General features: G+C 53.8%; 1 protein-coding gene across 1 annotated transcript; it reads left to right on the top strand.

The window, feature by feature from the left end:
• Window positions 1–3,219: 3,219 nt before the first annotated feature.
• TYRO3 (TYRO3 protein tyrosine kinase) lies at window positions 3,220–20,800 on the top strand. Its single transcript, XM_060618883.3, has 19 exons — window positions 3,220–3,836; window positions 5,664–5,847; window positions 6,087–6,187; window positions 6,955–7,125; window positions 8,605–8,691; window positions 9,490–9,605; window positions 11,376–11,553; window positions 12,247–12,392; window positions 12,943–13,087; window positions 13,474–13,603; window positions 13,687–13,787; window positions 14,282–14,377; window positions 14,716–14,796; window positions 15,243–15,335; window positions 15,764–15,885; window positions 16,312–16,421; window positions 16,605–16,764; window positions 16,978–17,114; window positions 19,289–20,800. Exons 1-19 carry the CDS (start codon window positions 3,713–3,715, stop codon window positions 19,677–19,679), a joined length of 2,673 nt encoding a protein of 890 aa, XP_060474866.1. The 5' UTR covers window positions 3,220–3,712; the 3' UTR covers window positions 19,680–20,800.
• Window positions 20,801–20,808: the final 8 nt, after the last annotated feature.

Genomic DNA, 20,808 nt, shown 5'->3' with positions numbered 1-20,808 from the left:
ACGGGGGAGGGTCAGAGAGAGAGGAAGACACAGAATCTGAAGCAGGCTCCAGGCTCTGAGCTGTCAGCACAGAGCCCGATGTGGGGCTCGAACTCACGGACCGTGAGATCATGACCTGAGCCGAAGTCGGATGCTTAACCAACTGAGCCACCCAGGCACCCGATTCCCTAGATGAAATTTTGAAGAGGACACATTTTTTCTTCCACACATTTAGACCCATCTGCTGTTTCAGAAACCTCAAACTTATTGCTCTCTCCTACCTCCTAAGTTTGCTTTTGGGGAAAAACTCTGACCATTTGAAAGTCCCTCTGTGACTCTACATCCAAGTTCGGTCTCTCCTAGGGATTTACCTTTCTGTTTCATCTTCAGCTGGGCAGGGAATGGCACTGTTTCTGACTCAGGAGCTTCAGGCAAGGGGTGTTTTGCAGGCACAACTGGCATCACACCTGCAGGCAGTTTTCCTCCAAGCCCTGGAGTGGATTCCCTGCCTTCTCTAAGGTGATGGAGAGCACAGTCTTCGACCTTCCCATTCCCTAAGTGGAATTTCCCAACTTTCAATGGGTCCCAAGGATCCATTCTTTCTTAGTAGCTGGGAAATAATGGGTCCTTGGTCACAGGGCAGTGAGACTACCTTGACCCCATCGCTCACCTTGGTTACTTCTTGGTCCACCCACTCTTGCCTGAGTAGGAAGGACAGGAAGGTCCTAACTGAAAAAGAAGCTGAAGCAGGTGCTTCCTGAAACTGCTGGAAATTGCCATCAGGGAGTTCTGCTACTATGGGCAGATGGTTTTTATTTTTATTTCCAGGTTTATCTGTGTCCTCTCTATCTATCCCTGGCCTCCTTGAGCAGTCCTGGATCATAAAAGGCAGAGTGGGCAGATACTTACTTCATCCAAGTAGGGAGATACCATGGCCCAACCTAGCTCCATCCATAATAATGGGTTGCTGCTGGCCTTTCCTCTCCCTGTATCCCCTTCTTACTCCCCTGGGATAGATCAGAGCTGGCTTTGGTACTGTTCTGAGGACAGGAACTCTTGGGACAGCTGCTCCTGCATTATGTCAAATACATTTCCTGTTGATTTGATTAGTTTCATTCGAAGCAATGCATTTATGAAAGGAAGGGAGATTTTGCAGGCATGAATTTGCACAGGCAGCCAACCTCCTTCAGACACACACACACACACACACACACACACACGCATTTTCTCCCCATCCACCCACAAAGTGTCAGTCACATTTAGAGTTTGCACAAATGCACACCCTCCCTCATACATCACAATGCACACCCTCTTACCCACCTACACACTTCTTCCACAAAATCACACCTGCTCACATACCCTTAAAGCATGTTCCATGCCAGAAAGAGAGAGAGACAGAGATACATAGAGAGATGGGGTAGATAGGTAAGAAGAATGGGTTTCGAGGGCTCAGGAAAGCAAGCACTCTATGTGGGAGCTGGCTGGCAAGTCAGGAGACCAAGACCCCACAGTACCCCCTACCTTGTAAATAGAAATACTAAGAATTGATAAGGATTCAAAAGCGGGTATAGAGGAAGCAGGGACTCAGGGCTCCTGGCCCCACATGGAAAGTGTGCTGGCCCAGGGTGACAGAGATGTGCCTGAGGCCTACAGCTGAGATAGGAAGTTTGTGAAGGCTGTGAGTACAGAATGCAGTGGCATCCATGACATATCCAGGAAGCCTATTTTGACTGATGGGAAAGGATGGTCCTTAGGCTGGGATTCCCTGTCAGAGTTCAGGAAATGATGGGGAGGAAATGAGGGGAGAAAAGAAAGTGGAAGGTTGGGTTTGGGCTCTAGGTTCAACATCCTCTAGGAGAAGTATTTCCAGTGTCAAACAGAGTCAATAGGAGGAGGCTGCCTTTCATGGGAAACTTGAAATCCCCTGGAGAGAGGAGAGGTGGGGGAGATGGCCTCAAGCAGTGACAAGTGCTTAAGCGTAGAGCTGCAGCAGCCACTGTATTGCAGTCTTGCAGCCACTTTGCCACAGTCGTATGGCCCTGGCGAACCTGGCTTCAGCTCCAGACTGTTGTCTGCCTACCCTTATCCAACTCAGCCCAAACTCAGAAGCTGTGGATTCTGGAATGGAGCAAGTCTTTTCCTTTAAGAAAGGGTCCTGAAGCCCACCCACAGTACCCAAGAAAATTGGCAGAGTGCTCAGCTAAACCAGACTTGAGGCCCCTGCCAAGTCTGACAGCCCTTCTGGAATCTCTCCCTGTGTTGCCACCTGGGGGCGCCCCCAGCTGGGTCTGAGGCTGCCACCAGCACTGCTGTTGTTGTTGTCATTAGTATAATTAATAAGCAAGCACTGATGGGGCCAAGTGGAGGAAGAGGCAGGCCCCTGCTGCTCAGGAGAATCCCTGATAAGATCCAGTGTGGCTATAGGAAACAGGAGGCTAAGTGGTTTGTCCTTCCTCCTTACCCAGCACTTCTGGAAGGGCCCTCTGGAGTAATCTCCAGGGGACAGGTAGAGGCAAGGGCAAGGGGAGGGAAACTCTTGGTAGGCTGCATTTGGAATCAGCTGTGTATCTTCCTGACAGGATGTCTTTGAGCACAGCCATCCCCCCGTGATTACTGTGGGGCAGGCCAAGCTCTGAGGCAATTATGAATTAATTTAACAGACATCTGTCTGTTTCTTTATGGAATGCCTATTGTGTGCAAGGTGGTCTACTAATAATAGCTAATGTTTTATTGGATTCTGTGAGGACGTAGCCAACTTCCACACCATGTCCTAGGGAATGGGGGATAGAAGCAGAGGAAGCAACTAGGAAGAATGACAGCCCTAAAAGATATAGGCCATTGGGCTTTGGCCTATGTAGAGTAGCAATGGGGATGTCAGATGAAACCTGAGGATTACCAAAAAGATCTTGGAAAACTCGAGACCCAAGGCTCAAGATCTTGGAGATAAAGGGGTGGGAAATGGCGCGCGAAAAAGGGAAATTTGGGTGAAAGCCTCAAGAAAGAAGCACGAAGGGGTGTTAGTCCAGTGGGGGAAGCCTTGAGTCACGATTTCGGGGCTCTGATGGTTGGGAATCTAGGGGACTGAGATGCTTTATGTCCTGAGAGGGGGGACGAGGTTCCAGCATCAGAGCCTGGACAAAAAATTGGGGTGCGGTAGAGGCTCGAGCGAGGTTTGACGGCAGGATCAGGAGTGCTAGGTTTGAAACGATGCTGGAGTGTGTTTAGGGAAAGGAGGGGCGTGGCTGGCTGCACCACCCGGGCACCAGCAGATCCTCGGGTCGGCACTGGGGAAGCTGGCCCGGGGTGCCGCCGCGGTAGGGGAGCCCCGCGGGCGGGCGCGGGCCGGGAAGGCGGCAGCAGGGTGGGCGCTCGGAGCGAGCCGCCCGAGGCTCCGCGGGGGGGCGGTACGAGCTCAGGCTTGCGGGCGGGCTGGTTGGGGAGGAGGCGGCGGCTCAGAGAACATGAATCAGCGGCGGCGGCGACGGCGGCGACGGCTGTGGAAGGAGCGCGGTGGCCCATCAGCGGCCCCGGGGACCCCGCGCTGCTGACGGCGGCCGCCGAGACTCGCTGCGCGCGCGGGTCTCGGAGGCGCGGGCCCCAGCGCCGCCCCCGGACCGGCCCCCGCCCCTCCCGCGGCCCTCCTCTCTCGTCCCTCCTCCTCCGTGCCTCCTCCCTCCTCTCTCCTCCCTTGTCGCTCGCGGGCCGGGCCCGGCATGGTGCGGCGTCGCCGCCGATGGCGCTGAGGCGGAGCATGGGGCGGCTGGGGCTCCCGCCGCTGCCGCTGCCGCCGCCGCCGCCGCCGCTGCTGCTGCTGGCGAGTCTGGCCGCTCTGCTGCTCGCTGAGCCCGCGGCCGCAGGTAGGGGTTGGTCGGGAGGCGGCGGAACGCTGGGGGCTGCGGAGGGGCGCGGCCGGGTGGGCGCCGAGGAACCGCAGCCGAGCCGAGCGAGCCCCGGGCCTGGGCGGGCCGGAGAGTTGGGTGGGGGGACCGGAGCTGGAAGGCCGAGATTGGGGGCAACGCGGGGTGGGGGGGTCGGCTCTGCGCCGGGTCCGCTGCCGGCTCTCGGGCCGGGGCCCCACCCCCAACTTTCTCGCGTCCGGGGCTCTTCGGGTGGAAGGGAAAGGAGTGGGGCTGTGGGCTGAGCGGTCAGAGGGGGGTGTTCGGGACTGGATTTTCCCGCCTCGACGTACCTAGATGTTTACTCTCCGCTCCCCGTCCTGGAGACCCCAATTCTGCCCACCCTACACACGAAGGTCCCACTCTGAAACCACTGGAGCTGGACTGAACAGCCAGGAGGCACACCTGCACCATTGAGGGTACAGGGGCTGTGAGGGTGCCCGGTCACAGAAAACATCTGTACATACTCTAGGTCCTGTACCCACTCAAAGCTTCCTGAAGCGGGGATTGTTGGAGAGGATAGGTTGGAGGAAGGTTGCTGGTCTTTGTAGGGGTTAGCCTCCTGTTCCCACATGGCCACTGAAGCATTTGCCGGTTGTGGGAGTGTTCCTCACAGCACTCTGCATCTCCAAGTTCACACTACACCCCTCTGGGACTGTTGGGTGTGTATGGGGTGTGAGGTTATCCCTCCTTGCCCTGTGACTGGCCCTGTGACACAGGCTAAAGTAGCAGCCATGGAGCTGGCACCTTGTTTTGAGACAGCACTCCCTGGTATATCAGATTCTCAGAGAAGGGAAGGGAAAGAGTGACAAGTATTTACAAGCTGAAAGGGTATATCTCAGAATTAGGGAGCCAAGGAATTTGCTTAGAGTTGCGCAGCAAAGGGTAGGAAGAAGCAGGACTGGATTCAGCTATGTGGATAGTTCACCTGCCCCTCTCTGCTTAAAAACATACCAGAAGACCAGGAGGGAGGGGTGTGTGTGTGTGTGTGTGTGTGTGTGTGTGTGTGTGTGTTCGCGTGCACGCGCTTGTGTGTGTGGATGCCTGCAGAAGGTAGTGCTCCACAGGGTGGCTCCTGTTGGTGTGACAGTAGCTCAGGGGTCTTGGACTCCCTGTTCAGGGCCCCTCCCCTGCCTTCTACCTCCTACCTCCCTAGCACCCGCCCCTGCACACATTCAGGTATTAATAGAGCGGGTGGCTGCCAGGAAGGCTGCCATGTGTTTGATCTGACGTGGTTCTGTAGCCATATGTTCTCCACTTCAGAGGAGCACCCCCTCCTTCTCTTCCTCAGCCTCCTTTCATTTGCCAAGGTGGGATGCGGGTTGAGGTAGGGGGGTGCCAACAGCAGTGTGAGTTCTGGCCTGAGACCTTGGGCAGGGAGCTGGCCGCCTGTTGCACTAGATGGGTGCAGCAGTCATTCCCAGGGCAGTACCCTGCCCCAGGTGTATAAGAATGCCCCACCTTTTCAGCCTGGCTTGTCTTCCTTCTGGTGGTTGGGCTTGAACTTAACATTGCCCAGTAGTGAAGTATGCGGAAGAGGTAACTATCTTAGAGCTGGGGGGAACTTGACAGTGGCAGAAATGGTGCCTGGAGAGCTTGTCACATTCCTCTCCCCAGACAAGGCCCAGGCCACCTTCCTTCCCACCCTGTCCAACATCTACTTTCTTGACCATTAGCTGAGAATGAGCCCTCCGACCCAGAAATTACGTTCTGGAAGAGAATAGGTGATATTTCCAGAGACAGGGGCCCTCTCAAGCATACTGACACCTTCTCCTTCCCACCTCTCAGGCCTGAAGCTCATGGGAGCCCCGGTGAAGCTGACAGTATCTCAGGGGCAGCCGGTGAAGCTCAACTGCAGTGTGGAGGGAATGGAGGAGCCTGAGATACAGTGGGTGAAGGACGGGGCTGTGGTACAGAGTGTGGATCAGGTGTACATCCCAGTCAGTGAGCAGCACTGGATTGGCTTCCTCAGGTGCAGGACTGTGGGGGAAGGTGTGGCATGCCAGCCTGGGGGCAGGTTATGCTTTATGGGGGGGGCTTGGGAACTGGGGCAATGCTGCTGTCCAGAGGTCTGGGTTTTTTGTTTTTTTTTTTTTTCTCGGCATTGTTTGGAAACATCCAGAAGTGGGGGCAGGCTGAACCCACTGAGTCTGCTCAGCACAGCTTCCCCTCTTGACCCTGGGAGGCGAGCCTGGTGTCCTGTTTCCACAGCCTGAAGTCAGTGGAGCGCTCTGATGCAGGCCGGTACTGGTGCCAGGTGGAGGATGGGGGAGAAACCGAGACCTCCCAGCCAGTGTGGCTCACGGTAGAAGGTGAGGAGGCAGGGACACAGGTGGGCATGTTGGCCTGGAGCAGGTGCTGTCTGCTAGTGACCACACCTCTGCAGAAGAAAGCTTGGTGGAAGCTGGGCTGCCCAACTCCCTCTGGGGCCTGACTGACCAGGCTCCAGGCCTTCCCCAGACATTGGAACACCATACCCATTGGAATCTGGGTATTTCAGAGCCAAGGGGGCAACTAGGACTTACAACCTATGGGGTGCAGTCAGTTTCAGTTGTCTGAGCAACAAGCCTCAACCACCCATTTGGGGCTGGACCCTGTTTTGCCAAGTGGCCAGGCCAGGAGGGATGGGGGAGGGGAGGAAGGATCTGCAGCTGCGGGAGCTCAGAGCTGTTCAGCCCAGGAAAACAAAGTGACTAAGAAAGTAACAAAGGGCCCTGAACGGGATCTGGGGCCTGCCAGCAGAACTCTGCTAAAGCTTCCGCCCACTCCCCCTCCCTTTCTGGCCCTCCCCCACTCCCCACCCTCTGCCTCCTCCCTTGCTCTGAGAAGGGCTGTCAGAGCAGGTCTGGGAAGAGAGAAGCTACCATGCCCAAGAGGACAGCATAAAGTATATTCCTAAGGTGCCCAAAGAAGAGAAGCTCCCTCTCCAGCTAGGTGGCCTGTTCTGCAGTTGACCCAATCATAAGGGCCTGTGGGACCTTCTGCATAGAGGGCTACTAATGGTAGCAAACTTGTGGTTTGGGGTGGTTGGAAACTGAGAGGTGGCAAGGCTCATTCCCCACCCCCCCTTTCTCCTTAGGTGTGCCATTTTTCACTGTGGAGCCAAAAGATCTGGCAGTGCCACCCAATGCCCCTTTCCAGCTGTCTTGTGAGGCCGTGGGTCCCCCTGAACCTGTTACCATTGTCTGGTGGAGAGGAGGCACAAAGGTTGGGGGACCTGCTCCCTCTCCTTCTGTTTTAAATGTAACAGGTGAGCAGCATCAGGAGGGGCTTTGAGCAGGGGTGGTGAGGCTGGCAGAGTTCAAATCTGTGTAAATCACCAGGTATGGTATTGTGAATGTCCAGAAAACACCCCAGTGCCTGGGTACCTGACCTGCACCATTACTAAGCTCATTGAGTCAGGTGTGCTAGGCTGGCAGATAGGCCGATTAGTGGTGATCCTGCTGGGTGTGTTTGGAGGGTGCTGGAGCCTCTCCCTGTCTTTCACAGTAGTCCAGGCCATGCACAGCTGGCCCTGGGAGATGGAATCGTGTGGAACCAGGGGCACCCATTCCCCCCACCCCTCCCAAGGGAAGGAGCCAGGAACCAGCCCACGCAGAACTAGGAGGAGTGTCTGGCAGACTTGCCTAGAAGACAAGAGTCTGGGGCTGCAGAGTGGGGAATGGCAGGGAGAAGGAAAGGTGGGGGGTGGCAGCACAAAGATACAGGAGCCGCCTCTCCTAATGGCCCTTTCCAGAAATTTCTAGACATTTTCTCAAATAACTATATTTATCCATACCTCCACACAGATACACCCAAAGCAGTAATGCACACCCACCTGGACCCCAAGATCCTCACACACATACTGAGGCTCGTGAGGTTCACTTATCTGTGAAATAAAGCTAAAGTTCCTGGTTGAGGCTTGAACTGACCAAAAAAGTTGAGAATCTGAGCTTGGTCTCACACACTGGAAGGTGGGAGGGACAGGTTCTGTTGTGCCAAGTGCCCTAGCAATATGAATCTTGAGAAGAGGTGGGCTGCGGGACCTGATGAGGAGGTGCTGGGCTGGAGCAGATTAGAGGGAAGTTTGGGTTCAGTTTTCTCCAGATGTACGTGGTTGGGACCTCAGACAGCCAGCCTGATAATAAGCACTCACTGAACTCCTACTCCACACATCACACTGTGCTAGGCACCACGGGGGATCTAGGGAATACAAAAGAAATAGAAGCCATCAGTCCAGCCCCCAAGGAATTAGTGTAATTGGGGAGACAAGACACATGCATAAAGAACTGAGAACTATTGCAAGGCAAAGAATCTGCAAATGTAACAACGATAAGGCATAGAGCAAATAAAGAAGGGCTCTGGAATGTGCAATAAAGGAGTGAACAGAAAAGGGAGGGAGCTTTGTGCTATCTTCAGGAGGTGGGATTGAGGTAGGGGGGAGTAGTAGAACATTCCTCAAGTGTTCACTGTGCCATGCAATTTATGTGTGTTACGTCATTTTGTTCTCACAATTCTCCCATTTGGGAGATGAGAAGACAGAGCCCCAGCATTGGGGTTTATATCCAGGCGCATTAGACTCCAAAGTCCCTGTTGTTTCCAACATATCCCATTGTTTAGCCCTTCCCTCTGGCTTGAGGGACTTCTAGGATACTCAGATCCAGAGCCTACATATCCCCCTTCCCTGGTGGTCCCAGAATAAATGCAAGTTGCTGCTTGGGGGGCGCTGACTGAGGTTTTCTGGCCTCAGGGGTGACCCAGAGCACAGTGTTCTCCTGTGAAGCTCACAACCTTAAAGGCCTGGCCTCTTCTCGCCCAGCCACTGTTCGCCTTCAAGGTAGGAAGACTGGCAGGAGGACTGGTGGGGGGGAGGGAGGGAGGGAAGGAGAGTGGGCGAGTCAGGGGCGTTCTCAGCCAGCTGATGAAGTTACAGTCATTTGGTGTTCTAGCTTCCCGCAGCCCTGCTGGGATCTGAGGGGTGAGGGGTTAATTGGCAGAGCTCCATCCCTAGTGAGGGCACCTGAGACCCTGCCGTGGCTGAGATGAGAATAGAAACCTGACGTCACAGCAGATTTCCCATCACGAAGCAGAGTCCTTGCGAGGGAGGGAGAGAGGGAGCGAGCAGGAGATGGTCAAGGCTCATGCCCAACCTTGCTTCTGCCAGCCCCTGTGGAGGGAATGGGGCTGGGGAAAACAGCCTAGCAGGTTGATAGAGGAGATCCAAAGGGCTGGTATGCACAAAGGGAGGGAAAAGGGAGGGAGAGAGCCAGTGTGTGGAGGAATGGCTTATGGCTGCAGGGACAGCTTCTCATTTGTATCTCTCAAGGCCGAGGCGCTGTCCCCACATGCACCCACTGTCTTACCCTATTCCTTGGTCAGACAGGGCCCCTGATTCATAGAGAGGCGACCTCTCTCTCCAGCCAACGCACCCTCCTGGGTATGAGCAGCTATCCCTTACTGGTTGCTTGGCTTGTATATTACTATGGTCCTGGGAGTGCTGAGTAGCCATCGTTAGGTTGGGGGAAACTCTAGACCTTAGGGAGGGACTCAAGGCTTGACTCCCATGCCTTCTGCTTCCTCATATCCTTGATGGGCACTGAACTCCAGGGCACTGACTCTCACTCCCTGTCCACAGCACTGCCCGCAGCCCCCTTCAACATCACAGTGACAAAGCTCTCCAGCAGCAATGCTAGTGTGGCCTGGACACCAGGTGCTGATGGCCTAGCCCTGCTCCAGTCATGTACGGTCCAGGTAGGCTGAGAGGGAGGACAGACTCTCCTGGCCATGTTTGTTCTGTGGCTGCCTTGGTGGCACTTTGTTCGCAGTGGTATCACTTTTACCTACACTTGCCCATAGGACTTGGTTTCTGGCCCTGTTCAGGTGTTGCTGTCTTACCAGGAACAACTCAACCCACTGTCCCTTATTATAGGGTACTCTGGTAACCAAGTGACTTAGCAAGTTGGCTCTAACCTGTACATTCTTCAGGCTGGAAAGCAGATCACTAGAGCAGATTTGGGATGCCTGGAAGGATTTTTCTTATGTCGGCAAAAACCCAAACCTTTGATTTAGCTGATACCTGTACCCTTATGCCCCACCCCCTGACTCATGCCAAAGAGAACAAGGGGATCTGAGGGGTTCTAAACACCAGAGAGTGGAAAATCTGGGTAAGGTAATAACAAAAACAAGAAGCAATGCATGAAGCCTTATTTTCATCTGTTTACTCAAAGGTATTTAATGAACACTTTGAAACTGTTCTAGGCAGTCCCCCGCCCCTGGCAGGAGAGGTCCCTGCTGCTCTGGTCTATACCATTTAGAGGATGCCACTGTGGCCTTTCTTTGGCTGTACCCCTTGCCCTGGGCAAGGAGTCTGTAGAGCCAAGGGGATATGCCTATCTAGATCATGAGGACACCCCCTTCCCTTTCCCCAACTGCCACACTACACCATATTCTAGATACTAGGGATGTCTTGCCTTATGGTCCCCAGTCTGCTTCCAGGGCCTGGCTCATCTTTGGTTTGTGCACCTCTAAGTCCAAAGGGCAGCCATTGTGGGGGATGGGTATGCAGGCAACATTGTCCACACCCGGGCATCTGATGTTCCTCTCGGTACAGACCCTTGGCTCGGAGGCTTCGTCTTCTTGTGCCACCACATTCTGGCTTGGGAATTAAAGGAATCAGAGGTTTATAAATGCAAACCTGACCTTCCAGGTTGTTTGGAAGCTTTATTTGTCAATATACGAAGACGGAATATTTTATTTAATAATTTGTTAGCTGATTTATAACATTTAAAAATTTTTTTTTTTCAACGTTTATTTATTTTTGGGACAGAGAGAGACAGAGCATGAACGGGGGAGGGACAGAGAGAGAGGGAGACACAGAATCGGAAACGGGCTCCAGGCTCTGAGCCATCAGCCCAGAGCCTGACGCGGGGCTCGAACTCACGGACCGTGAGATCATGACCTGGCTGAAGTCGGACGCTTAACTGACTGCGCCACCCAGGCGCCCCTATAACATTTAAATATTTAGCCCCATGGTACATGGGTCTCCATTTGTACTCTTGCCCTGGGCCCCCAAAATGTAAGGTGAAGTCTTGGTTCATGGTGCCCCTAGGCTCTCAGTTACTCTGCCCTTGAGAAACTGAGACTTTGCACTGTTACCATACATGATAACTCTTATAACCCAATTATGAACTGAGCATAAAAGGGCATGAGTTTTCTGGAGTAGATGAGAAAGTCTTTGATAGAAAAAGTGGTATTTGCACTCAATCTTAAAAGATGAGTTGGACTTTCCTATGAAGAGCAAGCAAGATCATTCCAAGCAAAGGAACGGCATTTGCAAATGCATGGAGATGTGGAACCTGGTGTGTTATTGGAGTGGTGGGCGGTGGGAGGGGGTGGGTTGCAAGTGTTTGCTGATAGGCTTGGAGGAGTCATTAACTCAAGATCCCCCACCCCCCATGCCTATGCCACAATACCATTTTCTATCTCCGTTCTCTCCCTCATTACTTTGCTGCTTTTCTGTAGGTGACACAGGCACCAGGAGACTGGGAAGTCCTGGCTGTTGTGGTCCCTGTGCCGCCTTTTACCTGCCTGCTCCGGGACCTGGCACCTGCCACCAACTACAGTCTCAGGGTGCGCTGTGCCAATGCCTTGGGGCCTTCTCCATATGCTGACTGGGTGCCCTTCCGGACAAAGGGTCTAGGTAAGGGACTTAGCAAAGTGGCTGGGCAGGGCTCCAGTGGGGAAGAGGTGATGTTGGCTCCAGTTCTGAATGAGGTTGCTTGAGAGAGAAGCTACCCGAAAAAGAGATTCCTGCCTCATTCAGCAAACACTGAGTGTCTGCTGCATGCCTATGAACTAGATAAATCCAGCTCCCTTCCCATGCAGCTTTAGTTCTAGGGGGGTGGAACAGACAAGCAGATTAGAAAAGATCAGATAATACCAGAAAAGATTGATGAAGAGTGCCCCAGGGTGGTCCAGGCATACCCCCGTAAAGAGACTGAGGTTTGAATGATAAGGAAGGAGCCACACCGGGGGGAATCAATGCAGAAGAGGGCTTAGCAAGTGCAAAGATCCTATGATAGGAACTTGCTTGTATTTCTCTTAGCAATTGCAAAGAGGCTGGTGGGGCTTTGAGGGGGAAGTGGTGAAGGATGCTCCTGAGGCAGTAACCAAGAGCAGCACTGTACCTAGCAGGGTGCTGTGGGTCCTGCCTTTACTCACTGGTCCTCCACAGGATTAAAAGTGAGAGCAGTCAGGACTGGGAGGCAAGCTTTAAACCCCACCCGTAGCTCTCTGAGCTGTGTAGTTCTTGGGAGTTGGTTCCAAAGGCCAGCATGGGATAGTGATAGTGGGAAGGGCAGGGCTCTTAGTAGCCTTCTCTCTTCGGGTACAGCCCCAGCCAGCGCTCCTCAGAACCTCCATGCCATCCGCACAGACTCAGGCCTCATCCTGGAGTGGGAAGAAGTGATCCCTGAGGGCCCTTTGGAAGGCCCCCTGGGACCCTATAAGCTGTCCTGGGTTCAAGACAACGGAACCCAGGTAAGGGGCACCCAGGTAAGGGGAGACAAGCTTCCATTCTTCAGGTGTACCAGAGTTAGCTCTCAGGGCTCTAAGGCCTTTAGAGCTTCTGAATGGCCGTCCTTGGTGGGCTCAGCCTCCCACCACTCGAGTGAGAGGGAGTCCACTTTTCCCCACCTCCCCCTGCAGGCTTCTTCCCTCCTTATTGGATGGTGTCTCCAGTTAGGATTGCATCCGGTGGGTGGCTGCTTTGTTTGTAAAGCAGGAAGCACATTCCTGCACCAATTGGGGAGGGGAGGGTGCAGATAAGACCATCTTATCCCAAGCCTAGTTCCCTCCCATCCCCCACCTCTGCCAGCCAGGACTGAGCCTTGTTTGTGTTCAGGAGAGGCCTCTGCAGCCTGGAGCAGGAATGTGATGACTCCCAGCATGTTGTGTTCCCGAAGCCCCTGAACCCACAGTGTCCCTTGCCTCCTGTGTTCCTAGCTAGACCTTTTTCTGACTTTCAGGCCCCAGCTGGAGGCCTTTTCCTCAGACTCAAGTATGGGATGGGGGCTTTTCCTGGCTGCAGGGTGAGCTGACAGTGGAGGGGACCAGGGCCAACTTGACAGGCTGGGATCCCCAGAAGGACCTGACTGTGCGTGTGTGCGTCTCCAATGCAGTTGGCTGTGGGCCTTGGAGTCAGCCACTGGTGGTCTCTTCTCACGACCATGCAGGTAAGGCCTACAGGGGAAGGGCACAGGGGAGCAAGGCTTTCAAGGGCAACCTAGACTGGTGGAAGGAGGCTGGCAGTACCTTTCCTGCTAATAGACCCAAAGACTCAGCAGTTGAGGCCAGGGTTGGTATTTAAACTAAAAGTCATTCTCCTCCCCCTGCCACAGGACTAGCATAGGAATCTCTGGTCGAGTTGTAAGTCCCAATAGCCAGGGCCAATCACTGACAGGGTAGGAACTCTTGGGTCTTCCTTTGGAGCTGCTTTCCACTTGGGACTTTTATTGACTTAAGAGAACCTCTTGACCAGACCAGATGGCCATCATTGGAAAATTCTAAAGGGACTCTTTTATGTCAGCCTAGCTCATGCCACTCCCCCTGTCTCCCACAGGCCAGCAGGGCCCTCCCCATAGCCGTACATCCTGGGTGCCTGTAGTCCTGGGTGTGCTGACAGCCCTAGTGACGGCTGCTGCCTTGGCCCTCATCCTGCTTCGAAAGAGGCGGAAGGAGACACGGTTCGGGTAAGGGGGTAAGGACATGGAGGGAGAGGCAAGTGGTGACTGTAGATCTTGGAGCTGATTCCAAGTCCTGGGTTTCTTCTTAGGCAAGCCTTTGACAGTGTCATGGCCCGGGGGGAGCCAGCCGTTCACTTCCGGGCAGCCCGGTCCTTCAATCGGGAAAGGCCTGAGCGCATCGAAGCCACACGTGAGTGTGGGGAATCATAGGAGGAAAAATGGACTGTCTTTTTTTCTTCCTTTCTTTTTTAATGTTTATTTATTTATTTTTGAGAGAGAGGGAGAGAGTTCACCTGAGCTGAGGAGGAACAGAAAGAATCCCAAGCAGTCTCCACACCCAGCCCTGAGCCTGACAAAGGGCTCTATCTATGGGGGGCTTGATCCCCCCACCGTAAGATCATGACCTGAGCCGTAATCAAGAGTCACAGGCTTAACCGACTGAGCCACCCTGTTTTTTGATGTTTATTTGTTTATTTTTGAGAGAGAGAGGGAGAGAGCCCCTAACTACATTCTTTTTGCTAGCTCATTAATTTGACCAGTGTGTCTGATCTACTCTCATGGATGTCTCCATCCCAGCTATGGGAGAGCTAAACCAAGCTCATGTCTGCACTGAGGGTGGAGCCGGGGATACGAGTCAGGAGCAGGAGAGGCCCCTCTCCTTTCTTACCACCCCTCTCCCCACAGTGGACAGCTTGGGCATCAGTGATGAACTCAAGGACAAACTGGAGGATGTGCTCATCCCAGAGCAGCAGTTCACCCTAGGCCGGATGTTGGGCAAAGGTGTGTGGGGCTGCACAGTGATTGGCAGGAGTGGAGTTTGCCATATCTGGGTGTATTTGGTTGCTCCTGTCACTTTGGGGGTGTAGATTTAGGGCAGCTCCTATAAACAGGATCTATTTGTAAATGCCTGAGTTTGGGATGTTTGGAGGAATGGTGGCTGGGGATGAGGAGGACTGAGGAGCACTCCCAGCATACTCCCTTTGGCTGCAGACAAAGGAGCCTCCTGCAATGTCCCCAGAGTCTAGTGATTTGTGTCCCTGTGGAGGGTCACCTGGGAGGAAAGGAGGTGGGAGGCAGTAGGGCAAGGTGGCCTCACCGTCATTTGGGTCGGTTCCTAGGAGAGTTTGGTTCAGTGCGGGAGGCCCAGCTGAAGCAAGAGGATGGCTCCTTTGTGAAAGTGGCTGTCAAGATGCTGAAAGGTGAGTGAAGAGTAGTAGACATGGAGTGAGGAGTGGAAGGGGTGACTGATACAGAAGCAGGCTCTGCTGGGTCCTTAGACTTTCCAAGAAGAGTTACTCATCACTAAGTAGGATGCTGCCTGTGCCCCGTGAATAATTCAAAGGCATAAACCCACACAAGTTTGTGCCCTAGCCTTTGCTCTCTGCCATCAGCAGTGACTCCTCTGAGCTCATTCAGGGTGATTAAAGCTGTGGTTGCTTGAGCTTCTGGACTATCTAAACCAAAGGGAAGACCATTAGCAAGCAGAGAGGTTGTTGGATAGCCCCACTCCATGGGGGTTTCTCCTGCTCATGCCAGTCTGTTTCCTGAACCCCCTGGGAAGCCCAGGAAGGACAAAGCCTAGGAGTCTTGGATCAGAATTGTGGGCACATCTCCCTCATTCCCTCTCTCCTATCTTTTTTTCCAGCTGACATCATTGCTTCCAGCGACATTGAAGAATTCCTCAGGGAAGCAGCTTGCATGAAGGAATTTGACCACCCACATGTGGCCAAGCTTGTTGGTGAGCTCCTTCTTAGGGAAGGCAGATATACAATAGAGCTAAAACTGTGTTCCGCCAAGGTGGGAGGGCAGCCTGTGGGAGAGAAGTTTGAACTTACGTGGTGAATAAGCAGATAGCAAAATAGCAAGGAGAGTCCTGGCTGAAATCTGATCAGACTCAGGTAAGGAATTTAGTGTGCAGGCCCTGTACCAAAGGTCTGCACATGAAGACTGCCCGTTTGAACAGAGGCAGAGAAGGAGGGGACAAGAAGATGCTCCAGAGATCTAGGGGCAGCCAAATCTTGAGTAGTCACCAGGCCACTGTGGACTTATGGAGAAGGAACAGAGCCAGGGCTAGAGGTAGGACCTAGCAGTTGGGAGGCTCACGCAGACCCCTAAGCTGTCTCTTGACGTTTATGTGCCCTGCTTCTGACTCTCCCTTGTCCCCAGGGGTGAGCCTCCGAAGCAGAGCCAAAGGCCGTCTCCCTATCCCCATGGTCATCTTGCCCTTCATGAAGCATGGGGACCTGCACGCCTTCCTGCTCGCCTCCCGGATTGGGGAGAATCCCTTTGTGAGTGCCTGGGGTGGAATGGCCAGGAGTTGGAAAGGGACAAAGACCCTGGGAGAGAATTTGGCTTGGTGAGCAGGGCTGATCAAGCTGGTTGGGAAGAGGCAGGCTGGGTTTTACCCTTTTTATGCTAGAAGGCTTCCTTCTTCCTCAGAGCCCTGCTGGGCATTTTAGTCTGGGCAAGGGCCCTTTCTGAGAGAAGAGATCTGTGGAATCCCACATGAGGAGTGTCTTGACTCTTGGGTGCTGTCTCTCTCTCAGGTCTGCCAAAGCTTCTTTGTCTTGGGAAGTCCCTCCATCCCCCTCCTTTCATTAATTCCAAGGACAGTCATTAGGCTTTCTGGCCAGAGAACCCCCAGGGAACCCCATTCATCTTGCCCTGGCTGGGTGGGCAGATCTAGCCTGAGTTTGCTCTGTCTGCCCCACCAGAACCTGCCCCTGCAGACCCTGGTCCGGTTCATGGTGGACATTGCCTGTGGCATGGAGTACCTGAGCTCCCGGAACTTTATCCACCGAGACCTGGCTGCTCGGAATTGCATGTATGTGAATTCCGGAGGGCTTGGGTGGGAACGAGCAGCTAATGACAGGAAGACTAATGGTCAGTTCTCGCCTGGGACTGTATCTGCTATGCGTGGGGACAGCTGGGGAGCAAAGATACTCTGATTTTAGTATGGCTGCCAGCATGGGGGAAGGCTGACTCCACCCTCCAATACCCCTCACAGGCTGGCAGAAGACATGACGGTGTGTGTGGCTGACTTTGGGCTCTCCCGGAAGATCTATAGCGGGGACTACTATCGCCAGGGCTGTGCCTCCAAATTACCCGTCAAGTGGCTGGCCCTGGAGAGCCTGGCTGACAACCTATATACTGTGCACAGTGACGTGGTGAGCCGGGGAGCACAGTGAGGCCTGGTGGTAACATAAGCAGTGTGGCCCAGTGTGTGGGTGGAACTTTAGAATCCTCAGGGACCTAGCCAGGTCTCTGGGCTTTGGCTGCCCCCTTATAACACCTCTTTGCTCTAAGATGTGCTTGTCTTAGGGTTCTGCCCAGCTCAGGGAGCCTAATGACATCTCCCCTCCAACCTCGCTTTTTCCCAGTGGGCCTTCGGGGTGACCATGTGGGAGATCATGACGCGTGGGCAGACGCCATATGCTGGCATTGAGAATGCTGAGATTTACAACTACCTCATCGGCGGGAACCGCCTGAAACAGCCTCCAGAGTGTATAGAGGACGTGTGAGTGCCCTGGGAAGGGGATTCTGGGAGGAAATAGGAATTTGGGGGTTCAGGTGCTGGCTGCCAGCACAGCTGCTGGTCCAGTGGGAGCTCAGAACCTCAGTTGGACCTTTTGTTTTTTGGTCCTTGTCATTAGAGGGACCCCAAACTGCCTCTTTGTCTGCCACCTCCTGTTTTCTTTCTCTCTCCCTTTCCCATCCTGTGTTTCTTGTTCTACCTTTTTTTACATGTTTTCTCCAGTTTTCAGGAGGAACCAGGAACCCTGAGGGCAGAAGGTACAGGGTTGAGCAACAGTGCAAGTTTCTGTCACCTTCTTCCCACCCCCGCTACTTCTCAGTCCCCAGCTAGTCTAAGAAAACCTCCTAGGCTGAGCCCTCCCTCCCCCTCAGAGAGGGCTGCATCAGGGCAAGAAAAAACTGCTGCTCTATCACATTCCTTGCTAGACAAGGAGGGGGCGCTGGGGGCGGGAGGTTGGCCTCCTCTTGAGGGAGTGGAGAGACCTAAGATCCTGGGGAGAAGGGACCTGCCTTCTTTCCTTTCTGGGAGCCTGGAGCCTTTGGGAGTGGGACAGGGTAGGGATACACCCACTGAATAGGGGAGTGTTGTGAGCCCCTCGTGACTGGAAGACGGTGTTACCAGCATTAGCTGGGTACTTTACAGGCATTCTTTCAGGTAATCCCCCTCTAACCCTGTTAGGAAAAGTCTGTCATTATCACCGTTTTGTAGATGAGGAACTGAGATTAAAGAGGTTAAGTAACATGGCCAAGGTCATACAGCTATTAAGTAGATGAGTTGGGATGTGAACCTAGATCTCTGTGATTTTGGAATATGTGCCTTTTAACCATGACACCAAATGGAATTTGTTCTAGTGTTATTTCCCACACTGTGCAAGCCAGAGTTTCCCTGGCACCCTGGAGGACCTTTTCACTAGTACCGGGGGGAGGGCATCCACATTGATCCAGTGAAGGAATCTGCTCCCTATTTCTTGCTGTGGGGTTGGACCACCAGAGGTCCAAGAAACATGGATAGGTAGAGGAAGTCTCAGCCCGAATGGTGGAGTCCTGTTTCTCTAGGGCAGTGAGCTTGAAGTGCCCTGAACCTGGACTGTGTGTCAGAGGGAAATCTGAGCGCACTAGCTAGGCCTTACACCTCCTACTTATTCAGCACAGCTCAGGACATGGCAGGATCCGAGGTCTCCTTGTGGCTGTAGCCACAAGGAAGATCTGGAGCTGTAGAGGCTTTGCTGAGCAGCGGGGACCAGGCCCGACTTAGTTGCCTCCCAGGCTGGAGCTACTGTTGTCAACAGGGCGGGCGCTGGCTTCCTACCAGGCAGCCTGGTGGACAGGCGCCAGTTGGCTCCTAGCACAGCCTTGACAGTGTATCCCAGCCTGGCCACGTACTCATGGCCCCGACCATTTCCATGGCCTCCTCGATGTCTGGCACCATTCCTCCCATCATTGGGGGCCCTTGTCAGGAAGGCTAGTGTGTGGGGAGCATTTAGGGCTTCCTGTTGTGGGCACAAGGGAGTCAGGCATTTGCGCTGCCTGGATCTGGTCTCAGCCTCTTGCAGTTACTTCTTTTTTTTTTCTTTTCCTTAAGCCTGAGGCATTCCCCAGGAACAGGGATAAGACCTCAGGGAATCTGTAAGGCTCCTGAATGTGTATGTAAAAAGTGTTCCTGCCCGGGGGAGAGGGCTGGAAGCTTTTCTAGGTTCAAATGTGTCCGTGAACAATGAAGATTTAAGTCTGCCTGAGTGGGTGAGGATTCAGGACAAAGGGCGGCTATTCAAATCCTTTCCATTAAAATAACAGTGACTCCAAGCTGTGTTCTGCAAGACAAAAACACTCCTAGTGCCCCCTCCCAATATAACATAGGAGGGACTCTTGGAACCTCACTTTCTACCTGCTTCTACATGTGTGACCTTAGTCAAGGTTTTTAACCTCTCTCGGCCTCAGTTTCCACATTGGTGAAATCGGGATCATTTATTTCACACATTTATTTGTGCGAATTAAATAATACGTGTAAAATACTTAGAAGAGTGCCTGATACATAGTAAGTGCTTTATATGGGTGTGTTAAAGAAAAGTTTTCAAACTCCTGGTTCTGTATGTTTAAGGGGCCTCAGCTTCCCCTTTGGGCTCCTCACTGTCTCCCCACACCCTTCTGTCTGCCTAGGTATGAGCTCATGTACCAGTGCTGGAGCGCTGACCCCAAGCAGCGCCCGAGCTTCACATGCTTACGGATGGAGCTGGAGAGCATCCTGGGCCACCTGTCAGTGCTGTCCACCAGCCAGGACCCCTTGTATATCAACCTTGAGAGAGCCGAGGAGCCTGCGGAGGGAGGCCGCCTGGAGCTGCCTGGCAGGGACCAGGCCAGCGGCGGGGCTGGGGATGGCAGTGGTGTGGGGGCGATGGGGGGCACCCCCAGTGACTATCGGTACATCCTCAGCCCTGGGGGGCTAGCTGAGCAGCCTGCGCAGGAGGAGCAGCAGCCAGAAAGCCCCGTCAGTGAGGGCCAGAGGCTGCTGCTTCTGCAGCAAGGGCTACTGCCCCACAGTAGCTGTTAGCCCACAGGAAGAGGGCGTCCCGAGCCATGCTGCTGGCTCTGCTGGCCCGCCACTGGCTGAGGAAGCCCTCTCTGACCCCAGCCCAGGCAGCAAGGCATGGAGGCTCCTGTGGTAGTCCTCCCAAGCTGCGCTGGAAGCCTGGACTCACCAAATCGCCCAATCCCAGTTCTTCCTGCGGCCACTCTGGCCTGCCTGGTGTCAGTTCAGGCCTTGGCTGGGTGGAGGTGGGCCAGGCCTGGTTGTCTAAACCCAGGCAGCTGGCAGGAGGGGGGAGGTTATGTTTCCATGGTTACCATGGGTGTGGAGAAGATTTGGGGGAGGGTAGATCTAGCCCTGTGGGCCCCTACTCTCTGGCTGAGCTGCCCCTGCTGCTTTAGTGCATGCATTGAGGTGTCTCTGACCAGGGGCCTAGCTCTGCCCATGCTTGGGGTTTAAATTCCCAGGTTTGCTCCTCCTCACAAAGAGATGCCCTTGTATTATTCCCTTTAGGTGAGAGTTGGTAAGGGGTTGATACAGGCAGGTCCCAAGCCCTATGGTAGGAGACAGTGGGGCATTCTCAGGTCTGAATCGTTATCCCCTTCCTGATGACCCACCTACCCTGCCTAGGCCAGGAGTAAAGTGCAGCTTTACTGACCAGGTCACAGCAAGGCATGCTGGATTACTGCAGGCTACCATTCGCCCAGCCCATAAGGGCAGTGCACTAAGCCTGGCAAGAGGAAGGGGTGCTGTAGGCCCTGCCCAGAAATGCGTGGGGCCAGAGAGGAGTCCAGGAGCCCCTCTTTACGCCCTCCCACAGTCTGTCTGAGCATGCTACCAAATCCCAAAATATCCTAAGACTAACAAAGGCAGCTGTGTCTGAGCTCAGTCCTTCCACGCAGCATCCATCCCTTAGTCCCAATTTTCCCTCTCTGGAGACCCTCTTCTGTCCCAAGTCTCCAGAGAAAGAGAGAAAATAGGCCTGATGGCTGACGTGGGTGAGGGGGAGTTACTGGAGCCTGGACCCCAGCCCTGCTAGGGGAGCCCCCTGGATTGCATGGGGCAAGGCCCTTGCTGTTAGGGATATTTCCAAGCCGTTAGAAGCTGTTTAAAAACAGAAATAAAATTGAGAACTAAAGGCTCAAGGCTTTGT

The sequence above is a fragment of the Panthera onca genome, chromosome B3, assembly GCF_046562875.1.
Source record: "Panthera onca isolate mPanOnc1 chromosome B3, mPanOnc1 haplotype 2, whole genome shotgun sequence".
NCBI classification, from domain to species: Eukaryota; Metazoa; Chordata; class Mammalia; order Carnivora; family Felidae; genus Panthera; species Panthera onca.
This window is presented reverse-complemented; position numbering and strand designations above follow the sequence as displayed.